Below are 23,242 nucleotides of genomic sequence, written 5' to 3'. Positions count from 1 at the left end.
GAAAATCTTGATAACTGTATTCTGAATAAATAAAGCTTACAAATATGACTTTAGGTTTTTCAGATCATGAATAATTTAGATAGAAAACATGGACTTACTATTGCTAGATAAATCTTCCCCTCCAAAAAAGGATTACACAGAAATCTCAAATAGTTACAGAGTAAAAATTATTTGTTTCTATATGAAGTAGTTAATTTTATGTGTGCACCAAAGTAATGGTGCACCTAACCACTAATGGTTAGGTCTTGATGTCACAGAAGGAAATTATACACCACCAGCCCTCAGAAAAGGTCTACTGGTCAAAAAACATCAGACCAATGTAACATTTCTCATACCCTTAAAAATACTAGGAACTACAGAGGGGAGTGGGGTTATGGACATTGGGGAGGGTATGTGCTATGGTGAGTGCTGTGAAGTGTGTAAACCTGGCAATTCACAGACCTGTACCCCTGGGGATAAAAATATATGTTTATAAAAAATAAAAAATTTAAAAAATAAAATAAAATAAAAAAATTTTAAAAAGGAAAAAAATATTAGGAAATACACATACTAGGTTTAAAAAAAGAAAAAGAAAGAAAGAAAAAAAAGAAATTATAATTTTTTAGGAAAGCCAAAAGTAGGTATTTAGGAAAAACAATGTAGCAAACATAGTTCAAAACAAGAGTTTCTGGGGCGCCTCGGTGGCTCAGTGGGTTAAAGCCTCTGTCTTCGGCCTAGGTCATGATCCCAGGGTTCTGGGATCAAGCCCCGCATCGGGCTGTCTGCTACGCAGGGAGCCTGCTTCATCTTCTCTCTCTCTCTCTCTGCCTGCCTCTCTGCCTACTTGTGATCTCTGTCTGTCAAATAAATAAATAAAATCTTTAAAAAAAAAAAAAAAAGTTTCTGATTTGAATGGTACAACTCTTCAGCTTTAAGAAACCTTAAGACTTACTTTGTAAGCTTAACGGACTGACATGTAAATCTGGCTTTTTAAAGCTTCTCTTCTTTTTGAATTCTTCTACATTGAGAAAATTCTTCAGTGGCAGAAAAATATTTCTACAGGTTAATTTTGAAATAGAATCTGATAAACTACCAAATACCAAAATGAAAAATTTCTCAATAATAATAAACTTTGTTTTCTGCTCTATCCTCTAATCCCCTAGAGTTAATTTATCTGCCATATTTTCTACCTTGCATGTTGCTTTTCCCTTGGTATGAAAACTAATAACAAGAGGAGGAAGATTTTGGCCTTCTGGAACTGCCCCCCCCAAGAACAATGTACTAATATTTAAAATTAAAGCAGTAAGTGTAAATAAGACAAATAATGGCTAAGCAGATACTTTTAAGTTCTACAGCTTATAAAATTCTACCTTAAAAATGAAGATGTCACATATTTAAACTTCTTTCTCTAGAGCTCAGTTTTAACTTCCTAAACTTTTTCACAGAACTATATTTATTTCCTATCTCTATAACTATACAGTATAGATTACTGTAACTGGGTCTAATAGACTTGGTGTGTACAAAGATACAGCTATAAATAGTAATTTTGTAAGATTTATGTAACAGAATTTAATTAAGTCTAAATCATCATAGAGAATAAAGATGGGAATTCTACCCACATAACTCAATCAACAGAAATCCCAAGTATGATGTCTTAAAAGTCCTTCAAAGAAGTGTTAAGGGCTTTTAAAAATGAATACAGGTACCTATACTGCTTGTAAGTATAATACAGACTCATTCCTAGAGACTTCAGAAAGTCATTAATTACCTGTATCATTCACACACAGAATTAGGTAAGATAGATGTAAAAATATTCATGACATTACAGGAAAAAAGGAAGTCCAAAAAGGGACATCATACACTAGAACACATCTGCTGCATTACTGACAATCACTTCAGTTTGTCATATTGTTTTAATGAAAATGCAGAGAATGTTATCCTGCCCTAAACAAATATATCTTGCTCTACATATGGTCAGAAGAGAAACTCAACTAAAGCAATTTGTAGAAAAGACTATAAAATGTATTAAAACCAGACAGGCTAGACAGAGAAGGAAAGAGAAGACACAAAAACAAAGAAGGAAGACAGAGAGAAAGGGAGGAGAAAGGGAGGAGAAAGGTCAGTGGGGGGAGAGTGGGCAGCAAAAACAAGAGCCCAACTATAGTTTATCACCACTAATGATTAGATTCCTTATGGCACTGATAGACTCAGAGTTCTCACCTGTGGGCTTTCAAACTTATGTTTTTCATATGTCCAAACAAATGCTCAAATTTCATAAATATATCTAAATTGTGAGCTATGAATATTATAAGCACAACCTTAAAATCAAACATAAATAAGAGAAATTAGCTTCACTGACATAATGGAGTAACACTAATATTTATCACTTGTATAACAGCTGTTGCTAAAAAATAGTTTAGGGGCGCCTGGGTGGCTCAGTGGGTTAAAGCCTCTGCCTTCCGCTCAGGTCATGGTCTCAAGCCCCACATCAGACTCTCTGCTCAGTGGGGAGCCTCCTTCCCCCTCTCCCTCTACCTGACTTTCTGTCTACGGTCTCTCTCTCTCTGTTAAATAAATAAATAAAAACTAAAATAAATAAATAAATAAAATTTAAAAAATAAATAAAAAATAGTTTAATATTGCATTTTACTATTCGAAAATTTTTCACTTATAGAGAATTTCTTCAGTTTTAAGTAAACATCAAAGGCTGGCCAATTTTTTTTTAAAGGAAAAATTCTGGTAGAAAGTACTTTTGGTTTAGTCCAAGAACACAAATTCCACATAAACATTACTCAACATGTACTATTTTATAGGCTTTTTAATTTACAAAATACTTACTAATGTATTAACTTACTTTGATCTACAATCCTAATATTTAACATGCCTTTCCTTAATTAAGTACTGGAAACTGTTTTTATACTTCTAAAAGTAGGGCAATTAAAATCGAACGTGATTTTTTTATTGTCAACAAAATATAAATTGGCAGAAGTCATTATTAGTGACAAATTATTGCATGAGTAACTCCAGTGACAAATTACTGAAAGTCTTAAAAATGTAAATACATTACAAGACAATGGTGGACATATGATTTCACATAAACAAAAAAAAGAGCTAATATGATTGTACCCAGCACCCTCTTTATAATACCATTCTTTTATGGTTGAGCATTTCAAACGTTATAAAGAGGAGTTGTTTTTAACTTGAGGGTAGCTATACTTAATTCTGTGGTGTTTTTAAACTGCATATTTACAGGAGAGAGCCTTATAATGAGGGTGGAGAGTATTAAAAGCCACACTACACACACAATAGGCCATCATGCATTTTAACCCATTATTAAACTTACCCCTCTTTTGAGGCTTCTGAAAGAAGGAATTCTGGGCTTCCCTGTTTTTATTTCATTCATACAATAATGCACGGGCTCAATGGAGAATGTGAGAAACTGGGACCCATTAGGAGTACTGGATGTGAATAAACTAGTAGGGGTTAAGGGTGGGGACTGTGGCTAATACGGAAATAAAGAAAGGAATCAATAAGCCAAATGTGCATATTTTTTTCCTAAATGAAAATTCTATTTTTGGCAACATGCTTTTCACAAAATAAATCTCAAAGTTTTCTATAAAAATAAGAGAATTAACATAGTTTTGCCAAAACTGTCATTTTAAAAAGTCAAATTTACTTTAAAAAATGTACCATTTCATTTGATCACTTTTTACAAGCTGACATTAAAAATAGAGTACACAAATTATTATGTTAGAGCAATATGACCTACATAAAAAAATTCTCTTCTGGTTTCTAGAATATTAGCACTACCTAATTGGTATACTTAACCTGTACTTGTCAGAGATAAAGGTGGCAGCTACAGGTAAAGTTATCTAAATAGGCAATGTTTATTAAAATATTAAAATTGCAACTATTATCACAAATAGGCAAATTTCATTACATTTGTGATTTTTCTCTCAGACTGTTTCTATTTCATCCTCATTACACCTCATTAAAAAAAGAAAATCAGTAGTCCTTATTTTTCTAAGCTCCATCTACTTTGATTTGACTTTTAAAAAAGTCTCACCTCTCAACTTCTCACCTGGAAAATATTATTAAAAGCATGAATAATGATTGAATTAATTCTAAGTGCATTTCTAAAGATATTTATAAGTATATTATAATTTGAGTTATATTTATGCACATTCTTATGTCAAGAGCAGAAAAATGAATTACAATCATGTGTACTTTAGAAGAGCATATCAGATTAAAAGTACATATCTATTCTCAAACTAGATAGACACTGTTATAAACACTAAATTGGTAAGATTAAGCACTCATCTATTCCATTTGCTCATCTGTTGAGCTAGACTTATCTAACATATACAACACATCAAAAAATGGATTCCAACAAGAAGTTAAGAGTGAGGATCTCTTAGTAAACTAGAGACTTTTTAACTTCCAATAACCACAAACATTGAGCCCTTCCCATTAAATATTTACCTGGATGATAAAAATAACTTTATTAGTATAGTCTATAAAACCTAATGTGACATTTATTTTTGCTATGGTCACCCATTCATTCTAATAGAGAAACTGCAATTTTAGTGGTCTTACAGTTAGATCATAAAGACTCCTTAGAAATTCTGACTGAAACTATAAACAAGTGAAATTTCAAAAGCATATAACTCATGAGATATTAACAACTATTTAATATTTTTACTTATCAAGTGGTGTTCAAATGTTAAATCCAGAAATAATTTTTACTATTTAGATACAAATCTGTTTCTAGTAAGTAAAAAGTTAACTGAATCATTCAAATAAAAATGCTTATTCTCTATTAATAGTAAGCCATTATCCAATCAACACCTACATTGATTTAAATGACACACTAAAAAAAAATTATTAGCATAGAAGAATTTTACGACTTTTACCTTTGGCTTCTTTCCAAAGAGCCACAACTTGCCCTTGGCCTTTCCTACTGTGGTTTTGGCATCCATCTTCCCACTTTCTTGTTTGGATGCACTGATAGTCCCATCAGAAATGGTTCTATAAATATGCTGACTGTAATCTTCAAATGGAAAGTCTCCTGGAGGTTCAAATCCAGACTTGAAGGAGTCTACTACCATTTGAGAGTCCTACACATATGAAACAGGTTTTTAAAACCATTTCATTTATCTTTAATACCATTAGCTTTCAAAACTTTACTCAAGAAAACAACAAAAATTTAAAGGGAAGAATTCTATAGTTATCATTAAAGGTTTGAAGTGAATAATTTGTTCCTGTGGATTAGTAATAAACCTTAAATATTTTAATCCCAATAAAAATACTAATTTATAATCAAGTTAACACTTTATAAATTTGTAATATTCATGAATGTTTTTATTTCATAACTTCAACCCACAAATTCATCTGAGGACAAGTTAGTTGATAAGAAAGATCTGACAGAAGGAATACAGGAAGAGGTTCTACTCAAGTAGAAATTCTAAAAAGTTTCAAAGGAAAAGGGCATCTAACTGCAAAAGAGAGTAAGAGACAAGTAGAAAGGCTTTCATTCATCCAAATGGGAAAGGATAAACAAAGTATCTTAAAGACATGTTAACTGAGCAACAGAGAAAGATCTCACAAACAGTATTAAATACAAAAAGCAACTTTAAAAATACGAAGTTTAGTATAATTTCCCTAAAACTTTAAAACTCACATAACTACTATATATCGTCTTTGGACAAACCTACCAGGATCCCAACGTTCTACTGACACCTTAAGCTCATTATTTTCAAGCAGAATACTTTATCTCTATGAACTCCTCCAGACCTGACCCCTAACCACTTCTCTTTTGTGGCCTATTTCTGTTAATTGTGCACTTTACCTGTCATTTAGTCAAATGTTATCCATAAATCAAATCACACTTCAGTTTTGTCATTAATGCTACCCCTACCAATATGAGAAAGGAGAAGGGACTTAACTATATTTGTATTCTTGTATCCAGCCATACTGAAATGTAAACATAATCTCTGAATACCCAATTAAAGAACACAAAACTTCTTTTATTTTTTTTATTTATTAATTTATTTTGGAGAGGGGAGGGGGGAAGCAGGCAAGTGGGGGGAGGGGCAAAGGAAGCATCTTCAAGCAGACTCCCCACTGAGCACCGGGGTGGGGGGTGACTGAGGGAACCCCCACGGGGCTTGATCCCAGGACCCCAATCTCATGACCTGAGCCCTGAAACGAAACCAAGAGTCTGACACTTAACCAACTGACCCACCCAGGTACCCCCAAAATCCTTTTATTTTTAATTTTTAAAAGATTATTTATTTATTTATTTGACAGAGAAAGAGAGAGAGAGAGATCACAAGTAGGCAGAGAGAGAGGGAGAAGCAGGCTCCCTGCTGAGAAGACAGAACGATGCAGGGCCCGATCCCAGGATCCCGAGATCATAACCTGAGCCAAAGGCAGAGGCTTAACCTACTGAGCCACCCAGGTGCCCCAAAAATCCATTTTTAAAATTTAAATTAGAATTCTATGGGTTATAGGAAGGATGCTAATTAACATAATACCAATTTGCTATGAAGACTAAAATATGTGGTACATATTTGGTAACCCCCAAACACTGGTTCTCTTCTCTTACTCTTTCTTCATAATCTCAGTTTCTGCCAACCATCCTTTCTGGTCACCCAATCAACATTTACTGAGAAATGACCAGGTACAAGAATGTTGCCAGAACTTCATCAAGACAGAATGTGACTGGATATACCTCCTCAAGGGGAGCAGGGCTATGCTGTTCCTTCTACTTATTAAAGCCCTCCGCCCTTTTTCCCATGGGCCATTACTTCATACACTACCCATGCTTCAGGTGCCAACTCTTATATTAAAAGCAATTCCTACAATAACTCCAGATCTATTTCTTTCTCTTAACTTTCACTAGAGTAAGAATATAATACAGTTTGTAACCTACAGTTCACAGGTTGCATTATACTCTTAAGTAGATTTAGTGAGGGGAGGAGAAAAATTAGAACGCTTTCCTTTCAGAACTAGAATTTTAGTGTTTAGAATGGTCTAAATAGTATTTAGAATTTAGAATCAGGTACTCATCAATTACTTTGCCCCTTTCCTAATTCATTTCACCATCTCCAGCTGCATACCTAAACCAAATACACTTATTCAAATATAATCATATAGCACTTACTCTTCTTTCATCAACTGATTTTGCGGCGAGAATCATTCCTTCCAAACATTTTGAAATGATAGGAATAACTTTGCGTTCTGAGTCTGCAAATCCTCTGTAACACTCACTGAGTTTAATAGTCCTTCGTTCATCCATTTCTTGTAGTTGCTAATAATCAGAAATTTTTTTAAAAAGGGAATACTGAATTTTCTTTTCATGCTGAAGTAAACCCCACCTCCAAATTAAGGATTCTACAGTAATAGTTACATTGTTGTTAATACTTTTTCCAGTGCTACAAACTTAAAATACTTAAAACTTGAGACCTGTTCTGTAACCAAAGAAAAAAAAATATATCCAGCCTTTTAGCACATCTTAAAACCAGGTGACACTGGTTTTCAAGTATTCTAAAGGTACCCACTAACAGGCTACCAGCTCCCTACCTCTTACCACCTCCACCTTTCATTCTTCAGTCAGAGCAGCTATGTATGTGTCCAGGGAAAGTTGCACTTGAAAAGAGAATTCTGATGCTCTCCCCACCCCCCTTTTAAGCAACTGACCTATAACATATATAAATCTGAGATTTCTAAGCCCTTTAGTTAGTTCAGACTACTTCCATAAGATCTGGCTGGACTAAGGATCCAGAGTTGACTGAATACCAACAGGTACTCAGACCTACCAGTAAGTCTACTTACTGCTCAGAGTGACTGTCAAAGGATTGGGGACAAAAGATGAAAAACAGGAAGCCATAGGGTGAAAATGGTATATACAGTGGAATCCCCACAGTTCAAAAATTCACTGGCACATGACACTAAGAATTATGCTGTGACAAGTGAAGCCAATAAATTAACGGCATTTCTGACATTTAAAATCTGCCAGTGCTACAAAGCCTTTCTTTCACCTAGAAAGCAGCTACACTGCTCAAATCCCCAAACTCACATAGCCTTCATACCAGTTTTTCCTCTCTAATTGCTTCCCGAAGTCTGTGGGTTTACTCTGACACCCACATTTTCACAAAAGGAACTGCTCCCAGCATTACAAAATGGCAAGACTGCTCCAAGCAAGGTCCAAATAAAAGGATCAGCCCAAAACACAGAAAGTGGTTGATCTCCATGTTATGGTCTCCCCAGAACATGAAGGCTTAGCTGGAGAGCCTAGAAAAGCACCCAGAGAGAGGAATGGCAGGCTAGATACTCTGGATTAAATGACTGGAATATGATACCCACTCTAGCCCACTACCTCTAACTATGCTCCCTTTGTACTGCTAATTTGGTTAGAAAGAAAAAGAAAATATATTTGGGCTCACAACTCTTTCCATATAAGCTCTGCTCTCCCACATTACTTTCAACACCATTTCACTTAATCCCTCTTCTCTAAATTCTCGTCTTTCTGTAATAAGCAGTAACATAACTTAGCCCTCATAGAAATTCTGGGTTTTTATCTCAGGCTGTTTGGCAACTGTTTATCATCAAATGATAATGGATGGAATTTGTAAGCAAACTTATGGCCTGAATTACATTTATGATCTGGCAGCTAGGAAGACAAGCAGGCAAAAACTGGGATAGCAAATCCATTTCGTAAGATTTATTTCTGCCACATGGAATAATGCCAGTGATTCTGGTATAGTGTCAAAAAGCTACATCCCAATTCTTGTCAAGCAGATTACAATGTACAATTCCAGTGAATTCTCCCCTATGTCCTAATGCTCAGTGATATGGTATTAAACTTTATCTAGAAAATGTCATTGTTTTAGTGGACTGTTTATTACACTAATAGTAAATGTATAGGAAAATTTGTGATTTCAAAGTTAGGAAAAATTTACTTTTCAAATCTATAATCATAAAGGAAGTTCGTATCACTAATCCTGATGACTAATAAATATAGAAACATTCTGGCTTATTCCTGAAATTTAAGTTTCACATTTGAAGAACAGCTCTTCCAACTCTAAAACTACATTAATTTTATACATCTAAACTTTACCTTGTAAATCTGAGGAATCACTACGTAGAAATGTTTGTGTTGTTCTCCATTAAAGTTCTGTAACTGTGCCGCATATTCATTTTTATTTTCATCAGCCATATGTGTACGCAGATTCAACTGCTGTTTAGCCTAGAGACAAATTGGTCCAAATCATTACCAACAAAAATAATGAAAAAATCATACCTAATTTGCTTTTCTAAAAATTATACCAAAACTAGACTTTTCCTAATTATTATTATCATTTAAAATTCAAAGAGATGCTTGCAGATCTTCTGGCCAGAGCACTATCCGTTGCAACATTCCCTTTCTCTTACTGCAGAAGAGTCCACCCTCTTGCAATAATCTGTTCAAATGAAGTTTCTCCTTACCAAATCCAGATTTTTTTAAATTAAATAAATGACAACATTATGGCCTGACTTAAAACAGGATGCTCTTAATCAGAAGGGAAAAACAGTACAGAAATATTTTAGACAGTTAAAGTCAGTAGTGAAATATGCCTTCACACATAATCCACTTATATCCAACTAGAACCACAGTAGAATCAAATAATGATAAAAATGTTAATTTTAGATAAAGTAATACTTGACAACGATTTCCATCTCTATAAAAAACCAGAGGTACTTTAAGGAATGTTTATTTAGAATACAGTTGTGTTCATCTCAAGCTCTTATAGAAGTATTTTTTTAATGAGTCAGGTTAGCATCATCTATATTGATAAGAATGTTACAATACAAACTTAACATAAAATCATTAATTCCAGATTTAATGAAAGGGAATCTAAATAAATTTCTCAACTGTTCTAAAGTAATAAGAAAAAACTAAGTAGGAATTCAACTCAATTTTTCAGTGTTTCAAGGAATAAATCATGTTATACTACAGTATTTTGGAAACGGTAAAGCACATTGTGAATAAACTTCATTACTTTAATTCCATTTTCTGCAAATGGAGTCTCTAGCCTTCTAACAGCAGGTCCATAAGTTATTCGGAATTCAGAAACAAACTGACCTATGGAAATACATGCTAGCCAAGACACCAAATTAGCCCACAAAAGTGCATTTAATCCACAGTGTACTTGAAGATTACAATACTTTAGTACTACGGAAACTAAACACCAAGCCCAAAGTATTTCCACAGAAAAATACATTTGAAGTTCCAATGTGAGACCTTAAGTACACATTTCATTTATTTCTTCTCCCTTTCTCCCTGCTCCCACAAACTATGATGGAATACAGTATTCCAAATTATTCCCTACTCACAATGGTTCCATCAGGAGAAACCATTTCTATTCTAAAGTCACTAGCTGTGATTGCCAAAGCATGGGGCAAAGGTTCCAGCAAGGTATGTGGGAGTATAACACTAGAAAGCTAATACCAACTGAAGCTTCCTCTGGCATACAGTGGGCTTCATACTAATGGTCTTCTCTCTTTTATTTTTTAATATTGCATTAAAAATCCTTTAAATTTTTAATTGTGGTAAAATACACAATACATGTAACATAAAACTGACCATCTTAGTCATTTCTAAGTATACAGTTCAGGAGTGTTATGGTAAACTCACGCTGTATTATTGCTTTAGGAAAAACAGTAAGTAGCTTGCTCCCTCTTCACTTTTTTTTTTTTTAAACTTTTATCAATAGTTGCTCAATTGAAACTATGATCCCTTCCCTCCCTGGTCATTTACAATAGAATTCCTCTACTCCACAGTTCTTAAAGCAAATCCTCAAAGTTTTCTAAATTTCTAATAAGTAAGGGAACTGCAAACAAATGAACATGAAAAAGGAAATTATGAACATGAAAATAAGTTAAGTTAGGTCAAACTATTAAATATTTTATATCTGGATTTCAAAATACCTAATTAGTCACTAAAGATATCTTTACAGGCAAAATGAAAAAAAAGTTAAATGAGAGTCCAGTCAAAGAGTTCCTTAACTTGTCTACTACATAAACTATGTATTCAAACAATGTTTAGTCAAAGGAGTTCTTAAGGAACCAGTGACAACAAGAAAGGATGAATCCCATGTATTAAACAGTGCTGTTTCCAACTGTTGTGGTCCACATTTTTATCAAATAATGGTAACACATTATATGCATGACATGATGCTGGGAAGGAAATGAATATATGGATGATCAAAATCAGGATCCAAAAATCTTCACAGCAGAGTTGAGTCTAATAATTGATACAGATGTACATATGCATTTAAAATACCAACAGTACAAGTTCTGAAACATGTTCTCATACCACACCACATATGAAAAAACATTGGGTTAACCATAAACTCAATGGGAGTCCATCCAAACAAATGGTCAATATACATTTAGCCCATAATTAACATAAATTTGGTGTTCAAAACAAGGGAGGCAATCAAACTCAGGACCAGTAAGACCATACCTGTATTATTACATCCAATCAGAGGTAACATAATTTATGTGGGATATTAACAAATTAACAGGTATCCAAAGGAAAATAGTTAACTTGAAAATATTTCCTACATAGAATAAAAGAAACACAATGATTTATCTAAGGGTAGAAAATATGCTACAAATATCTAAAGAGCTATTAGGAGGAAAATACAGATTTGATATGTTTCTGGTATCTCAAAGAAATTTAAACAGAGTAATGACCGGGATCAATATAAGGAGATGCTAACGTTGGCGGCAGGGTGGGGAGAACTGCCTTAAGACTGTGTATTTCCAACAAGATGGAACTTAGTATTAGAGGTTTAAAGTCATTAAAAATCAAGGAGAAGGGGCACCTGGGTGGTTCAGCGGGTTAAGCCTCTGCCTTCGGCTCAGGTCATGATCTCAGGGTCCTGGGATCAAGCCCCAAGTGGGGCTCTCTGCTCGGCAAGGAGCCTGCTTCCCCCTCTCTCTCTGCCTCTCTACCTGCTTGTGATCTATCAAATAAATAAAATCTAAAAACAGAAACAAAAACAAAAAACCAGGTAGAAAAAATAAAAGCCTCACAAGTTATACTAGAAGGCCTTTAAGGTAATTGTAAAATCTGGATTTTATATAATTTTATAGCTTTAAAGTGGTAAAGAAAACAGAATGCAGAAAATAAATCACTACTCCCTTCCTTACTTTTTTCTTGTTCTAATCTTATAGAGAATTATAAAATCCTAAATTGAAAATATACAAATGGTGGGCCTTTGTATATACAAAAATGAGGAGTGAGGTTCAAAATCCCAACATTTCAGCTCCATCACTAAGTCAAATGTTCTAAGATAAAGAGCATATAGCAGGGGAGAAGGAAAACCTAAGCAGCGTAAGTTACAGGGCTGATCATACAAATAGTTAATGTTACAGAACATCTGACCCAGGTCAGTTAGTGACAAGAGAGTTCAGTTTCCCAAAATGAATGAATTAATGAATGAATGAATGAAACAAACAAACACATAAACAGCTAACATCACATACCTCTGACACTTTGATCTTGTTTTGCCTTGTGTCAAGTTGGGGAACCACACTACCCAACTCCCATTTGCACACCCCATCAACTTACCTTAGACTTTTTTTTTTTTTTTTTAATTTTTATTTATATATTTGTCAGAGAGTATGAGCACAAGCAGGGGGAGTGGCAGACAGAGCACGCAAAGGGAGAAGCAGGCTCCCTGCTGAGCAGGGAGCCCAACACAGGATAGGAGCCCAGGACCCTGGGATCATGACCTGAGCTGAAGGCAGTCGCTTAACCAAATGAGCCACCCAGGCATCCCTTACCTTAGACTTTCTATTGTTTTGGAATAGGATAGAAACTCATTCTCAATAGCAACCATTTCTTTCTTATGCATTCTGAATGCAGTTATGACATTAGAATAAAATAAAGTAACACGTATTAACTACTTTCTCAGACTAACTTGTGATATGGAAGTACACAAATATTTGTATATTTTAGATTTAGACATAATTTTTCTCTCGGGAAAACTACCAATACAAACACTGTAACTATTTTCCATATGTAAATAATGATATTTTGATATCGAAGTCAGTTTGGATTATTTCTTACCTTTTCAACATCTGCCTTGGTTGCATTAGTATCATTATCCAATCTTTCGTAACTCTGTTGTGCCTTTTCCGCCTCTCTACATTCTCTTTCAAATTTCTTTTTACTCTGTTTAAAAAATTAAAATATCACACTGAGATACAGAATTATCTCATTAAAAAATAAATTTAAAGTGCTGCAACTGTACATTGTATAGAATTATACTAAAAATAAAATTTTTCTAAATTAGGAAAGAAATGTTAGCATTATAATCAATCCATATGACTTAAATATCAGACATTATAGACTGTGAAGGAAAAAAAAAAATCACAGGCATGACTGAGTTAATATTTATAATATACTTGATCATTTGCCAATAAGAAAAAAATCACATGTATTTTATAATTTTTTATTATAAGCTCACCTTCAGAAGGACTTTATTGGTTTATTTCATGTTTTGTATTTGGTTTTGTAGATTTGTTTAGCTGGTTGGTTTTGGTGTTTGCTTTTCATTTTTTGTGGTGGAATGTGGAATGTCCTCCCTCCAAAGTGGCTTCAAATTGTTTCTTCCAGGTGTCCCAGGAATACCGTTAGCCCAGAACCAGGCCTTTAAAATTTTCACTTAATTCAAATGACTATGACTTTGTAAAAGCTATTCACAACAGAGCTGTGTGATATGTACCATATTTCCTTTCCGGCATACTTCCTTTTTTTTACTCCTGGACTTAATTTTTTATCTTTGCTTAGTTTTCAACATATTTTTTTCTAATTCCACTGTAGTGTGCACAGTTCTTTAAAAATCTCTCCTCAGTTAATTCAAACATATTCAGAATTCTATCCATTTTATTTTCTTAATGAAATCTCTTCCAAAGGCCTTGATCTACTGAAATTTGGACTACTTAGCCAAACTAGACTTATTGCATAGCTGCTTCCTTAAAATTCCCTTCACCATCATTCCTTTCACCTCCCCTTTTGATTTTAAATTCATATTTCCCAATTCCACACCTTCCCCATTCCTGGTTCCTTATTTTGCTAGAATACATTCAGCAACAGCTTCCTAAAAGATCTGCAGGAGGTAATTTTCATCATTTTCATTTCAAATTTCTCCATGGCCAAAAATACCTTTACCATCCCTTTCAATTGATAAAATTTGGCTGGGTATGATGCTGTCAGAAATTGTCTTCTTTCAGCAATGTAAAGTATCTTCTGGCTTCCTGATCCCATTCTGATTCCTGATCCTCTGCATAAAACATGTTTGTTTTGTTTTCCACTCTGGAGGCTGGTAAGCATCTTCTCTCTCCTAACGGATCTGAAATTTCAGGAAGACATATCTTGCTCTGAGTCCACTGTGCTGAGGACCTAGAAAATCCTTTCAATCTGGAAACTCATGTCTTTCTATTCCGCGAAAATTTTCTTGAATTATTTTTGTCTGTCCATTTTCAGTGTTTTCTCTTTTATAGAATGCTTATTACCTTGAAAATGAACCTATAGGATGAACCCTCTACTTTTCTTGTATTTTCAATTTCTATCATTCTGCTCTACTTTGAAAGATTTCTTCAATTTTATTTTTTTCTAATGTGTTTTTCATTTCTGCTATCCTAAAGTTCTTCTTTGTGTGTTTGTTCCTTCTTTGACAGCATCTTATTCCTATTTCACAGATATAGTATCTTCTCTATTCCCTTTCAGAATATTAATAGTGTTTCAAATGTTTTGATTGTTTTTGCTATTTTCTTTTTTTTTTTTTTATTAAATTTTATTTTTTATAAACATATATTTTTATCCCCAGGGATAGAGGTCTGTGAATCGCCAGGTTTACACACTTCACAGCACTCACCATAGCACATACCCTCCCCAATGTCCATAATCCCACCCCCCCACCCCCCCTCCCCCCTGTTTTTGCTATTTTCTATTTCCTTTCACAGTTACTGTTTCTTCAAAGCTGCACCCCCATGCCAAAGTTTTGGTCTTTATTATTTACATTAGTTGTTTTCTCTAAATGTCTGAGGATCCGTGCCGCTCTGTTCTTATTTTAAAAGCTAAATCAAAGTTTTCTACAGGTGGGGCTTTTGGATTATTGTCTCTTCCTCTAGGGTAATATGGCCAGGCAGTTTCCTCAGAGAAATCCTACTATTGTTATCTGTAAGTCTTTCCTCTCAAGCTAGTTAGATTCCCCAGAGGAGACTCCTCAATTTCTTACCTGGAAAAACATATCCCTTGCTACCGTATTCTGAGAATCACTCAGAAGAAAGCAGAGGATGTCAACATTTTCTATGTAGCTAACAACCTCATTAGAACAAGTTAGATGTCTATTTCTTATCTTGGGGATTACAAAACTACACACAGGGCAAATCTGGGTTCCGAACCTCGTAACTACAAGGTCAAAGTCTAAATTTTTCACAAGACACCTCTCCTCCTTTGACCTTCAGACAGAGACAAATTTCTCTGCTGTCTCCTTTGACCAGTGGGCAGAGTTCTTACAGTCCACCTTTCACTAAAGGGCTAGTCCTTTGAAGGTTCAAAATTTTACACAGGTTTATCAGTTCCAACTCTCTACAACATATAGAGCTAAAACATCTCTGTCCCGGTATATTAAAACGTAAACCTTTACCAAGGTCCAATAAACCACCACACTCCAATACCTCTGCCTTTATTCTTCAAATGCCACTGTATCAGCTCATAAACCTACTGCTCTGGCCTCTAGTTTACCCTTTTTCTAGCAGTTAGTAATAGATTTCCCTTTCTCTTAGTTCTAAGAACTTAAAATACAATAAAAAATATTTTAGCTATTATATCAAAGTATTTCTAGCCAAGAGGTTTCTGAGTTAGCTCAGATTGTCATATAGCTAGAATCAGACATACCTATACAATTAACATAAATGAATGTGCTCAGAAAATTTTACAATTCTTTAAATGTACCATTTTGATTAGTATAAAAATACCAAATGAGACATGTACAATTTATTCAAACCACATAAATATATCTGAATGCACATAATATTCAGAATGTCACTTTCCTATTAAGATTAAATTTCCACATTAAAAATAAATTTCCACATTTACTTCTCTGAAACTCAGTTCACACTGTTTTCAAACTAAGTAGCTACAGGCTACTAATTTTGTTTCAATGTGAAGCTACTATATACAAAATTACTTTTATATTAGACATCTTATTATTTGTGAAAAACTTAATTGCAGTGCAACAGCTAAAGAATCACTAGTACAATATTAAAAATACTAATGCAGTAATATTAAAAATTCTCCTTCCCTGAAAGATATTATACAATATAGGAATACACTCCAGAAAAGGCTCTCCTTCCTTCACCCTTTACATGCCAGACTAATCAGCAGCCACTTCTATTCCCCCACCCCTTCTTAGAAGAGCCCACCTCCCAGGGTAAAGCCTGAAAATAGCTGAAACTTGCTTTACCAGTTCCCCACAGCTGGAGCATGGTCAAGTAATCTAATCCTGTCAAAGGTACCCATTAGGAAATCTGCTGGGGATTTTCTGAAAGTTTTCCCTCCCTAATAAAAAGGAACAGTTAAAAGAGAAATGCTCTCTTTTTCCTGCTTCCGCATGCAACTGAGAGGATGTGGTGCCTGGCAGCTGAAGCTGGCTGCTGACCATAAGGAAACAAGCCTGAGGGAAAAAGCCAACATAGTCAAGACATAAAAAGTGGACAGAGAAAGCAGAAACAGCTTTAGTGATATCACTGAGCTACTGACCAACACTGAAACTGCTCCATTTCTGAGCTCTATTCTTAATAAATTTGCACACTTTGTTACCTGAGCCGCCTGACAGACCTGGCATCTTTGATACTTCTATCTTGGTAATTTCTCATCATCCCTTCAAAATCTTCTTTGCAGGCTACTCTCTTCTGCCCTCATCTTAAATGCTGGTGTGGCCTATTTTCATGATCCCAAGGTTAATAACTGTCTTTTTAAATATTTTCCTCAACTTTCAATACTCTGTCACTAACTCAGCCTGTCTCTTCCACTTCTTTATCTCCTCTCAATTATTTCAAAAATGTTAGGAATTTTGCAAATTCATTTCCTTGATTAAACAGGAAGATACAGAACTAAGAAATGAGATCCTGCAATATTTCTACATATTCCACAAAAATTATATTTGTCTGTCTCTCTCACTAGACTGCAGGTTAGACAAAAACAAGGACTATGTCACTTATTCTTTTTTTCCCCACTGTTCACTTTTTTACCATGACTCAGTACACGTCAACAATATCTTCAATAAACGTAAGTTGAGCTGAACACACCTTTAATGGTATTGTTAATGCCTTAAGGAAATCATTCTCACATTTTTTTTTCAATGCTTCTTTCTTATGACCCCTCTAACTTATGCTTAGTAACTGCCAACTGTTCTAAAGGCAAGTCAGCACATATTAACAGGAATAATTTGTGCCAACATAAGTTTTTAAAGGGACCAATGACTCATGAGTGTAGGAGTCTGTTATTATGTGTAAATGAAAACACACATACATCCACACTCATTAGGTGGCAGATACTAAGAATGCTAGGTAAGGTAATTTAAAATTTAATAAATGTAAACACTCCCTAAAAGTCTTGTTAAAACCAATTAGAATGAAAATGAAAACAAAAAATGAAATGGACTATTAATATAAATAAGAATTCTCAATTAGCACTAGTGCCTGCAATCATGTATCAATGACATTTATATAGCAGAACTTTACTCTTAGAATATGTGATTTTGGGGCACCTGGGTGGCTCAGTGGGGTAAAGCCTCTGCCTTCGGCTCAGGTCATGATCCCAGGGTCCTAGGGTCCTGGGATCAAGCCCCACATCAGGCTCTCTGCTCAGCAGGGAGCCTGCTTCTTCCTCTCTCTCTGCCTGCCTCTCTGCCTACTTGTGATCTCTGTCTGTCAAATAAATAAATAAAATCTTAAAAAAAAAAAAAGAATATGTGATTTCAAGCTCTGAATATGTGATTTTAAAAAAAGGGAAAAAAGGCCAAAAACACGTATATACATGAGGTTTTTTAAATCTCAAATCTAAAAGTCCTTTTCCCAAACTAAATTAGCACAAACTAAATTAATTTAACATGGGAAAAACTCCCTTTGGCATAATTTTCAAGGAGTAGTGTCCATAATAAAAAATACGCAAGTAAAAGAGTAAAGAGTTAGCTTCTTGCTAACCTGAGAGTTCAGAAAGAATATATTTAAGATTTTATTTACTTATTAAGAAAGAGAGCCTGTGAGAGTAGGGAGGGGCAGAGGAGGAGAGGGAGAGAGAAGGAGAATCTGAAGCAGACTCTGCATTCAGCAGGGAGCTCAACACAGCTGAAACTCATGATGTGAGCCAAAACCAAGAGTCGGACGCTCAACTGAGTCAGGCAGGTGCTCCCTTATAGAATAAGACTATCCCCAATAGTCTTATTCTATAGAACATAATGTGGTAGAAAATTTTAAGGAAAGCAGACAACAATGTTCCTTACAGACATCTTGTTTTTCAAATGACTGCATGCCAGAATATTTAAGAGAAAGCACACTAGCAAGCACCTTTGGAATTCTGGGGTTTTTTTATTTTATTTTTTTAATGATTTTTTATTTGAGAGAGAGAGAGAGAGTGCGCACAAGTGAGTAAGCACAGAGAGGGGAAAAGAGAGAGGGACCGAAATTCTCAAGCAGGCTCTCTGCTAAGCTGGATCCCAAGACCCCAAGACCACAACCTGAGCTGAAAATAAGAGTCAGCCATTCAACCAATTCAGCCACCCAGGAGCCCCCACCCTTGGAAAGTTTTTATAATAAATAATTATTATACTTTTACAATTTTACCTATAAATACTACCAAATATTTTCTTTCCTAACATTTGATGGTCTATAACAGGAGCCCAGTACTAGGGAGATTTACATTATTACAGAATCACTGAACTGGAAGAAACATTTCATATAATCTAGTCCACTGTCTTCATCTTTCATATGCTAAAGATGAAATCAAGAGAAATCAAAAGACAGAACTAGATTCTAGGTCCTCTAAGTCTCTGTCAAATGGTCTTCTGAGGTACATCACTATTAATACTCCCACTACCCCTACCCTCTTATCAATATTTTATAGTAACTATTGCAAAATCAAAAAGTATATTCCTAAACTTTTAGAGTTATCTGAAGTTATCTGAAGATTACAGAATTGGTACAAAACAAAGCCATATAGAAAAAAAAATGACAAAATGATTTCACATTCTTTGCACCAATGTCAAAGAGAATAAATACATCAAGAAATATTAAACTCAAAAGATGTGAAGCATAGGAGAATTTGGGGCTAAGTAGTCTACAAAACTATAAGCATGAAAACATTATAACCTACATTATCCATCTGTTTCCAGCACATGTCAAGGTACTGTTGAGCTTTCCGTCCCTCTTGAAGATGCTGAAGATCATAACCAAAAAACAAATAAAACAAAAAATTATATTTGAATACTAAAATTCTAAAAACTCCCCAAAACCTTTACTTTTCACTTTATTTTTTTAGGTACTAATTATATAACTCTAACAAGACCTAGGAAAAGACTATTAGTAAAGCAAAACTCTCTAAAATGCACTTAATGAGTATTATCTGAATACTTTAAGTATATCCTATAAGACAGATACAATCTCTAGACAAAGACATGACTTGAGTAGAGGTTGACAAGTGTTTTCTATAAAGGGTCAGATAAATATCTTAAGTTTTTGCAAGCTATGTGGTCTTGGTTACAAATATTCAACCTTTCTGATATAATACAAAAGCAGCCACAGGAAATACATAAGTAAATGAGTGTAGGTGTGTTTCAATAACACTTTAATTATAACCAATGAAATGTGAATTTCAAACAATTTTCACATGCCATGAAATATTTTTGATTTTCAACTATCCAAAATATTACAAACCATTCTTAGCTCATGAGGAACTAAGAAAAAGAGGCAGTAAGCTAGATTTGGCCCATGGGCTATAGGTTACCAAATCTTGGTCTTAAACCCAAAGGATCACAAATTAGCAAGAGTATCTTAAGATAATTTTAGTTAAAAGAAACCGAAATACCAAACCAGTTTATACTGAATGTTACTTTAAAAACCAAAGTAATCATGTGAAAACATTTCATGTACTATATAACTGAATGAAAACAATAATTACCATTTTTCTTTCAGTTTTCAGATCATGAGCATATCTCATTAATTCACCATAAACTCTGTGCGCCATTTCTTCTGCTACTACTTCTCGCTGTCCTGCATAGTCATTTAACTCGTTAAGGATGTTAAAAAAGGCTATACACGAGGTAAACCTGACAAAAACATATTAAAAAATGGTGAAATTTATGTATTTTTTCTTTAAAAATGTTTTCCATGAGGTATGGATTGAGCCTGACACTTGGCAAATTTTAACATACTCAACCTAACTCTCTACTAGTAGCTCCAAATTAACTCTATATGAAAAGAATACTACATTTAGCTCAAGTTGTATGTTTGTATATCTTCAAGTAGTCTTAATTTATAAATAAAGGGATATATGGGGTCAAAAAATATTAAGAATACTACCTGCAGGCTCTTTTGGCATACTGGAATCTCTTAAGTAGTCAATTGACTGGCCTGAGCTGGGGAATGAGCTGGGATTCCTAGGACTGGCAGCTGAACCTGTTGCAGAGATGATGTGCTTGCTCTTGAGGACAGAACCTGCCAATCATACCACTCAAATGCATCTCGATGGCTGATCTACAGAACAATTTTGCTATCAGCTCTGGACACAGCTGCTTGTATGCCTGACCACATCCTGAATGGAAGTAAAGTGCCATTATGGTTGGCACCAAAGAGGGGTAGGAAGGGGCAATAAGGGTAAAAAAATGTGTGTGGAGGGAAGGAGAGAAACAGAGAATTGCTGTATTAAAATGTATGGATCTATTCTAAATACACTGCCTGAACCCTCTTTCAGCTGAAGGCAAGTAACTCAGATAATACTCCATTAACACTAAACTTAAGAATCCTAACAACTAACAATTATACACAAAGTTGTTTTAAGTCTAGTTTCTTTGTTTCTGTATTTTACAACCATCCACATATCCCTGTTTAAGACTACCAAAAAGCTATTAGCAATTACCAATTAGCAATTCCTAAACTTTTATTCAGAGTTCCAAGGTTACTCTGAAAACCTTATTCCTTTTTGTTATCCCTTTAAACTAACCAGCTAAACTGTTTTAATACCTGTAAGAGTAAAAGCAAGAATCTGACAAACTAACAACTGCAAAATAAAGTATGTGGAAAATACCCTTTTCTTTTGAAGACTAAATCACTCAAGTACAGTCCCAGTCCACATTTTACTTGGAAACCCATACTTTCAACTATTTCAGAAAACTGAGCCCAATGAAATATTCTTTCTTATTCGAATAAATACTTTATTTAAGAACATGTGATTTTTTAAGTTACAACTTTAAAAAATCATTATAAAGGGCTACCAGCATATTTATTTTACTAAATAACAGAAATATAAGTTTTTTTATTTTAATATGCAATAATAAACAATTATATAATTTACCTTGGTTCTTCATCTTTGGAGGAACGTTTGGGACAGTACTTCTTAACCAGATTTCTACAGGAAGAAAAAAAGTTTTTTAATGTATAAAAAATACTATTGTTGACCATAAGAGACTCTTAATCTCACAAAACAAACTGAAGGTTGCTAGGGGTAGGGGGGTAGGGAGAGGGTAGTTGGGTTATGGACATCGAGGAGGGTACATGCTATGAAGTGCTGTGAAGTGTGTAAGCCTGGCGATTTGCAGACCTGTACCCCTGGGGCTAATAATACATTATATGTTAAAAAAAAGAATACTATTGTTGAAACTGAAATATTCTAAAAATTGACAATTTCATGATATCAAGAATTTAATGACATAAAACAAGACAGCAACATAATCCTCTACTACCATTAACATCATATGATCCCTATACTTTTGTTCTTGAAATACTGATGCCTATAAAAAGAAATGTTATTCCTGTGTTTGTATGAACGTAATCATAATAATTTGGATGATTACGCTGTCAAATAATAGAGGTGAGAATAAGCAAAGTACAAAGAATAGAAGAAACAAATTTCAGTCTACTAAACTGAGCCTGAGCAAAAAGACAAGTATTTCAAAGAAATACCATCACTATTTTGTTTTGCAAATCAGGAATTTTAGTATGAACTAAGAGTAACAGGCGAACAGATGAAGACTCCCAGGATAAAAGAACAACATCCTCCATAACTCTGCTTTTATGACCCTTAACATTCTCTTTTTTAAGCAAATTAATTATATTTATACTTGTTCAACTTTCTTTGCCTGCATCCATGTTCATTCTACACAGTCTCAGCCTAAAATGCTACCTTATCTCACCTTTGCAAACTCAGAGGAGACTAGAACATGTACTGTGAAGTCAGAATGGACTACTTGGGTTTGAATCCTGTTTTGTGTGGCCATCTATGTGTCCGTAGGTAATTTACTTGCCTGGTTTCCTATCAATGGTGATTAATAGTACCTAAACACTATGGTGTTATGAAAATTAAAGTGGATAACATTTGTAAAGCATTTACCAGTGCTTTGTACAGTTCTCAAAATATGGTCAATAGACAGTAAAGGTACACAGACTCTTTGTTACCAATCCACAAAAAGCTAAGTACAGAACTTGAGAATAATTTTATCTGTTGAATCTAGTAATAAAAAAACTGGTGCCTATATTTTATGTCTCCTTTTATGTCATTTTCCTAGTACTAAATTTTTACTATATTTTACAAAAGCATTAATATATAATGAACTGGAAACTTAAAAAGAAATTAATCCATCAACACAAATAATGAGATACACTGCTTTAATCTGTAGGCATTTTAAAACTAAATGGCCCTATGGTCTTTCAAATAAATACTTCAAAAGAATCATTGTCTTAATAATTCTCAAATCATCATTGATTCTTTCCACTTAATTCAGCTTATCCATTCGATAATTATCTACTATATGCTAGGCACTGTGCAAGCTACTGGGAACTTAAGAAATGAGAGGGTACCCATGCTCAAGATATTTATACTCTATTGAAAGAAGATAAACATATACCAATAATTACAATATACAGCATAATAAATGCTATGATAAAAGTAACAAAGGGTGCTATGATAGACAAGAGAAAGTCTTAACAC

At 34.3% G+C, this 23,242-nt stretch overlaps 1 protein-coding gene across 3 annotated transcripts in view; it reads right to left on the bottom strand.

The window, feature by feature from the left end:
• Positions 1 to 23,242, bottom strand: part of LOC111143341 (formin binding protein 1 like) — a 100,474-nt gene that overhangs the window by 14,838 nt on the left and 62,394 nt on the right. For 2 of the 3 annotated variants that reach the window (XM_022497018.1, XM_022497019.1), the window contains exons 3-9: positions 21,611 to 21,664; positions 20,219 to 20,366; positions 19,415 to 19,477; positions 13,103 to 13,207; positions 9,101 to 9,229; positions 7,145 to 7,291; positions 4,893 to 5,096 (exon numbers count right to left, since the gene is read on the bottom strand). In XM_022497018.1, coding sequence (XP_022352726.1) covers positions 4,893 to 5,096; positions 7,145 to 7,291; positions 9,101 to 9,229; positions 13,103 to 13,207; positions 19,415 to 19,477; positions 20,219 to 20,366; positions 21,611 to 21,664 — 850 coding nt within the window. Of the gene's footprint in view, positions 1 to 3,322; positions 3,482 to 4,892; positions 5,097 to 7,144; positions 7,292 to 9,100; positions 9,230 to 13,102; positions 13,208 to 19,414; positions 19,478 to 20,218; positions 20,367 to 21,610; positions 21,665 to 23,242 lie in introns of all 3 variants that reach the window. The other variant, XM_022497017.1, reaches the window with a different exon arrangement.

The sequence above is a fragment of the Enhydra lutris genome, unplaced genomic scaffold (genome assembly GCF_002288905.1).
Source record: "Enhydra lutris kenyoni isolate GAN:26980312 unplaced genomic scaffold, ASM228890v2 scaffoldscaffold9, whole genome shotgun sequence".
NCBI lineage: Eukaryota > Metazoa > Chordata > Mammalia > Carnivora > Mustelidae > Enhydra > Enhydra lutris.
Note: the sequence above shows the minus strand (reverse complement) of the source record. Positions and strands in the feature narration are given on the sequence as shown.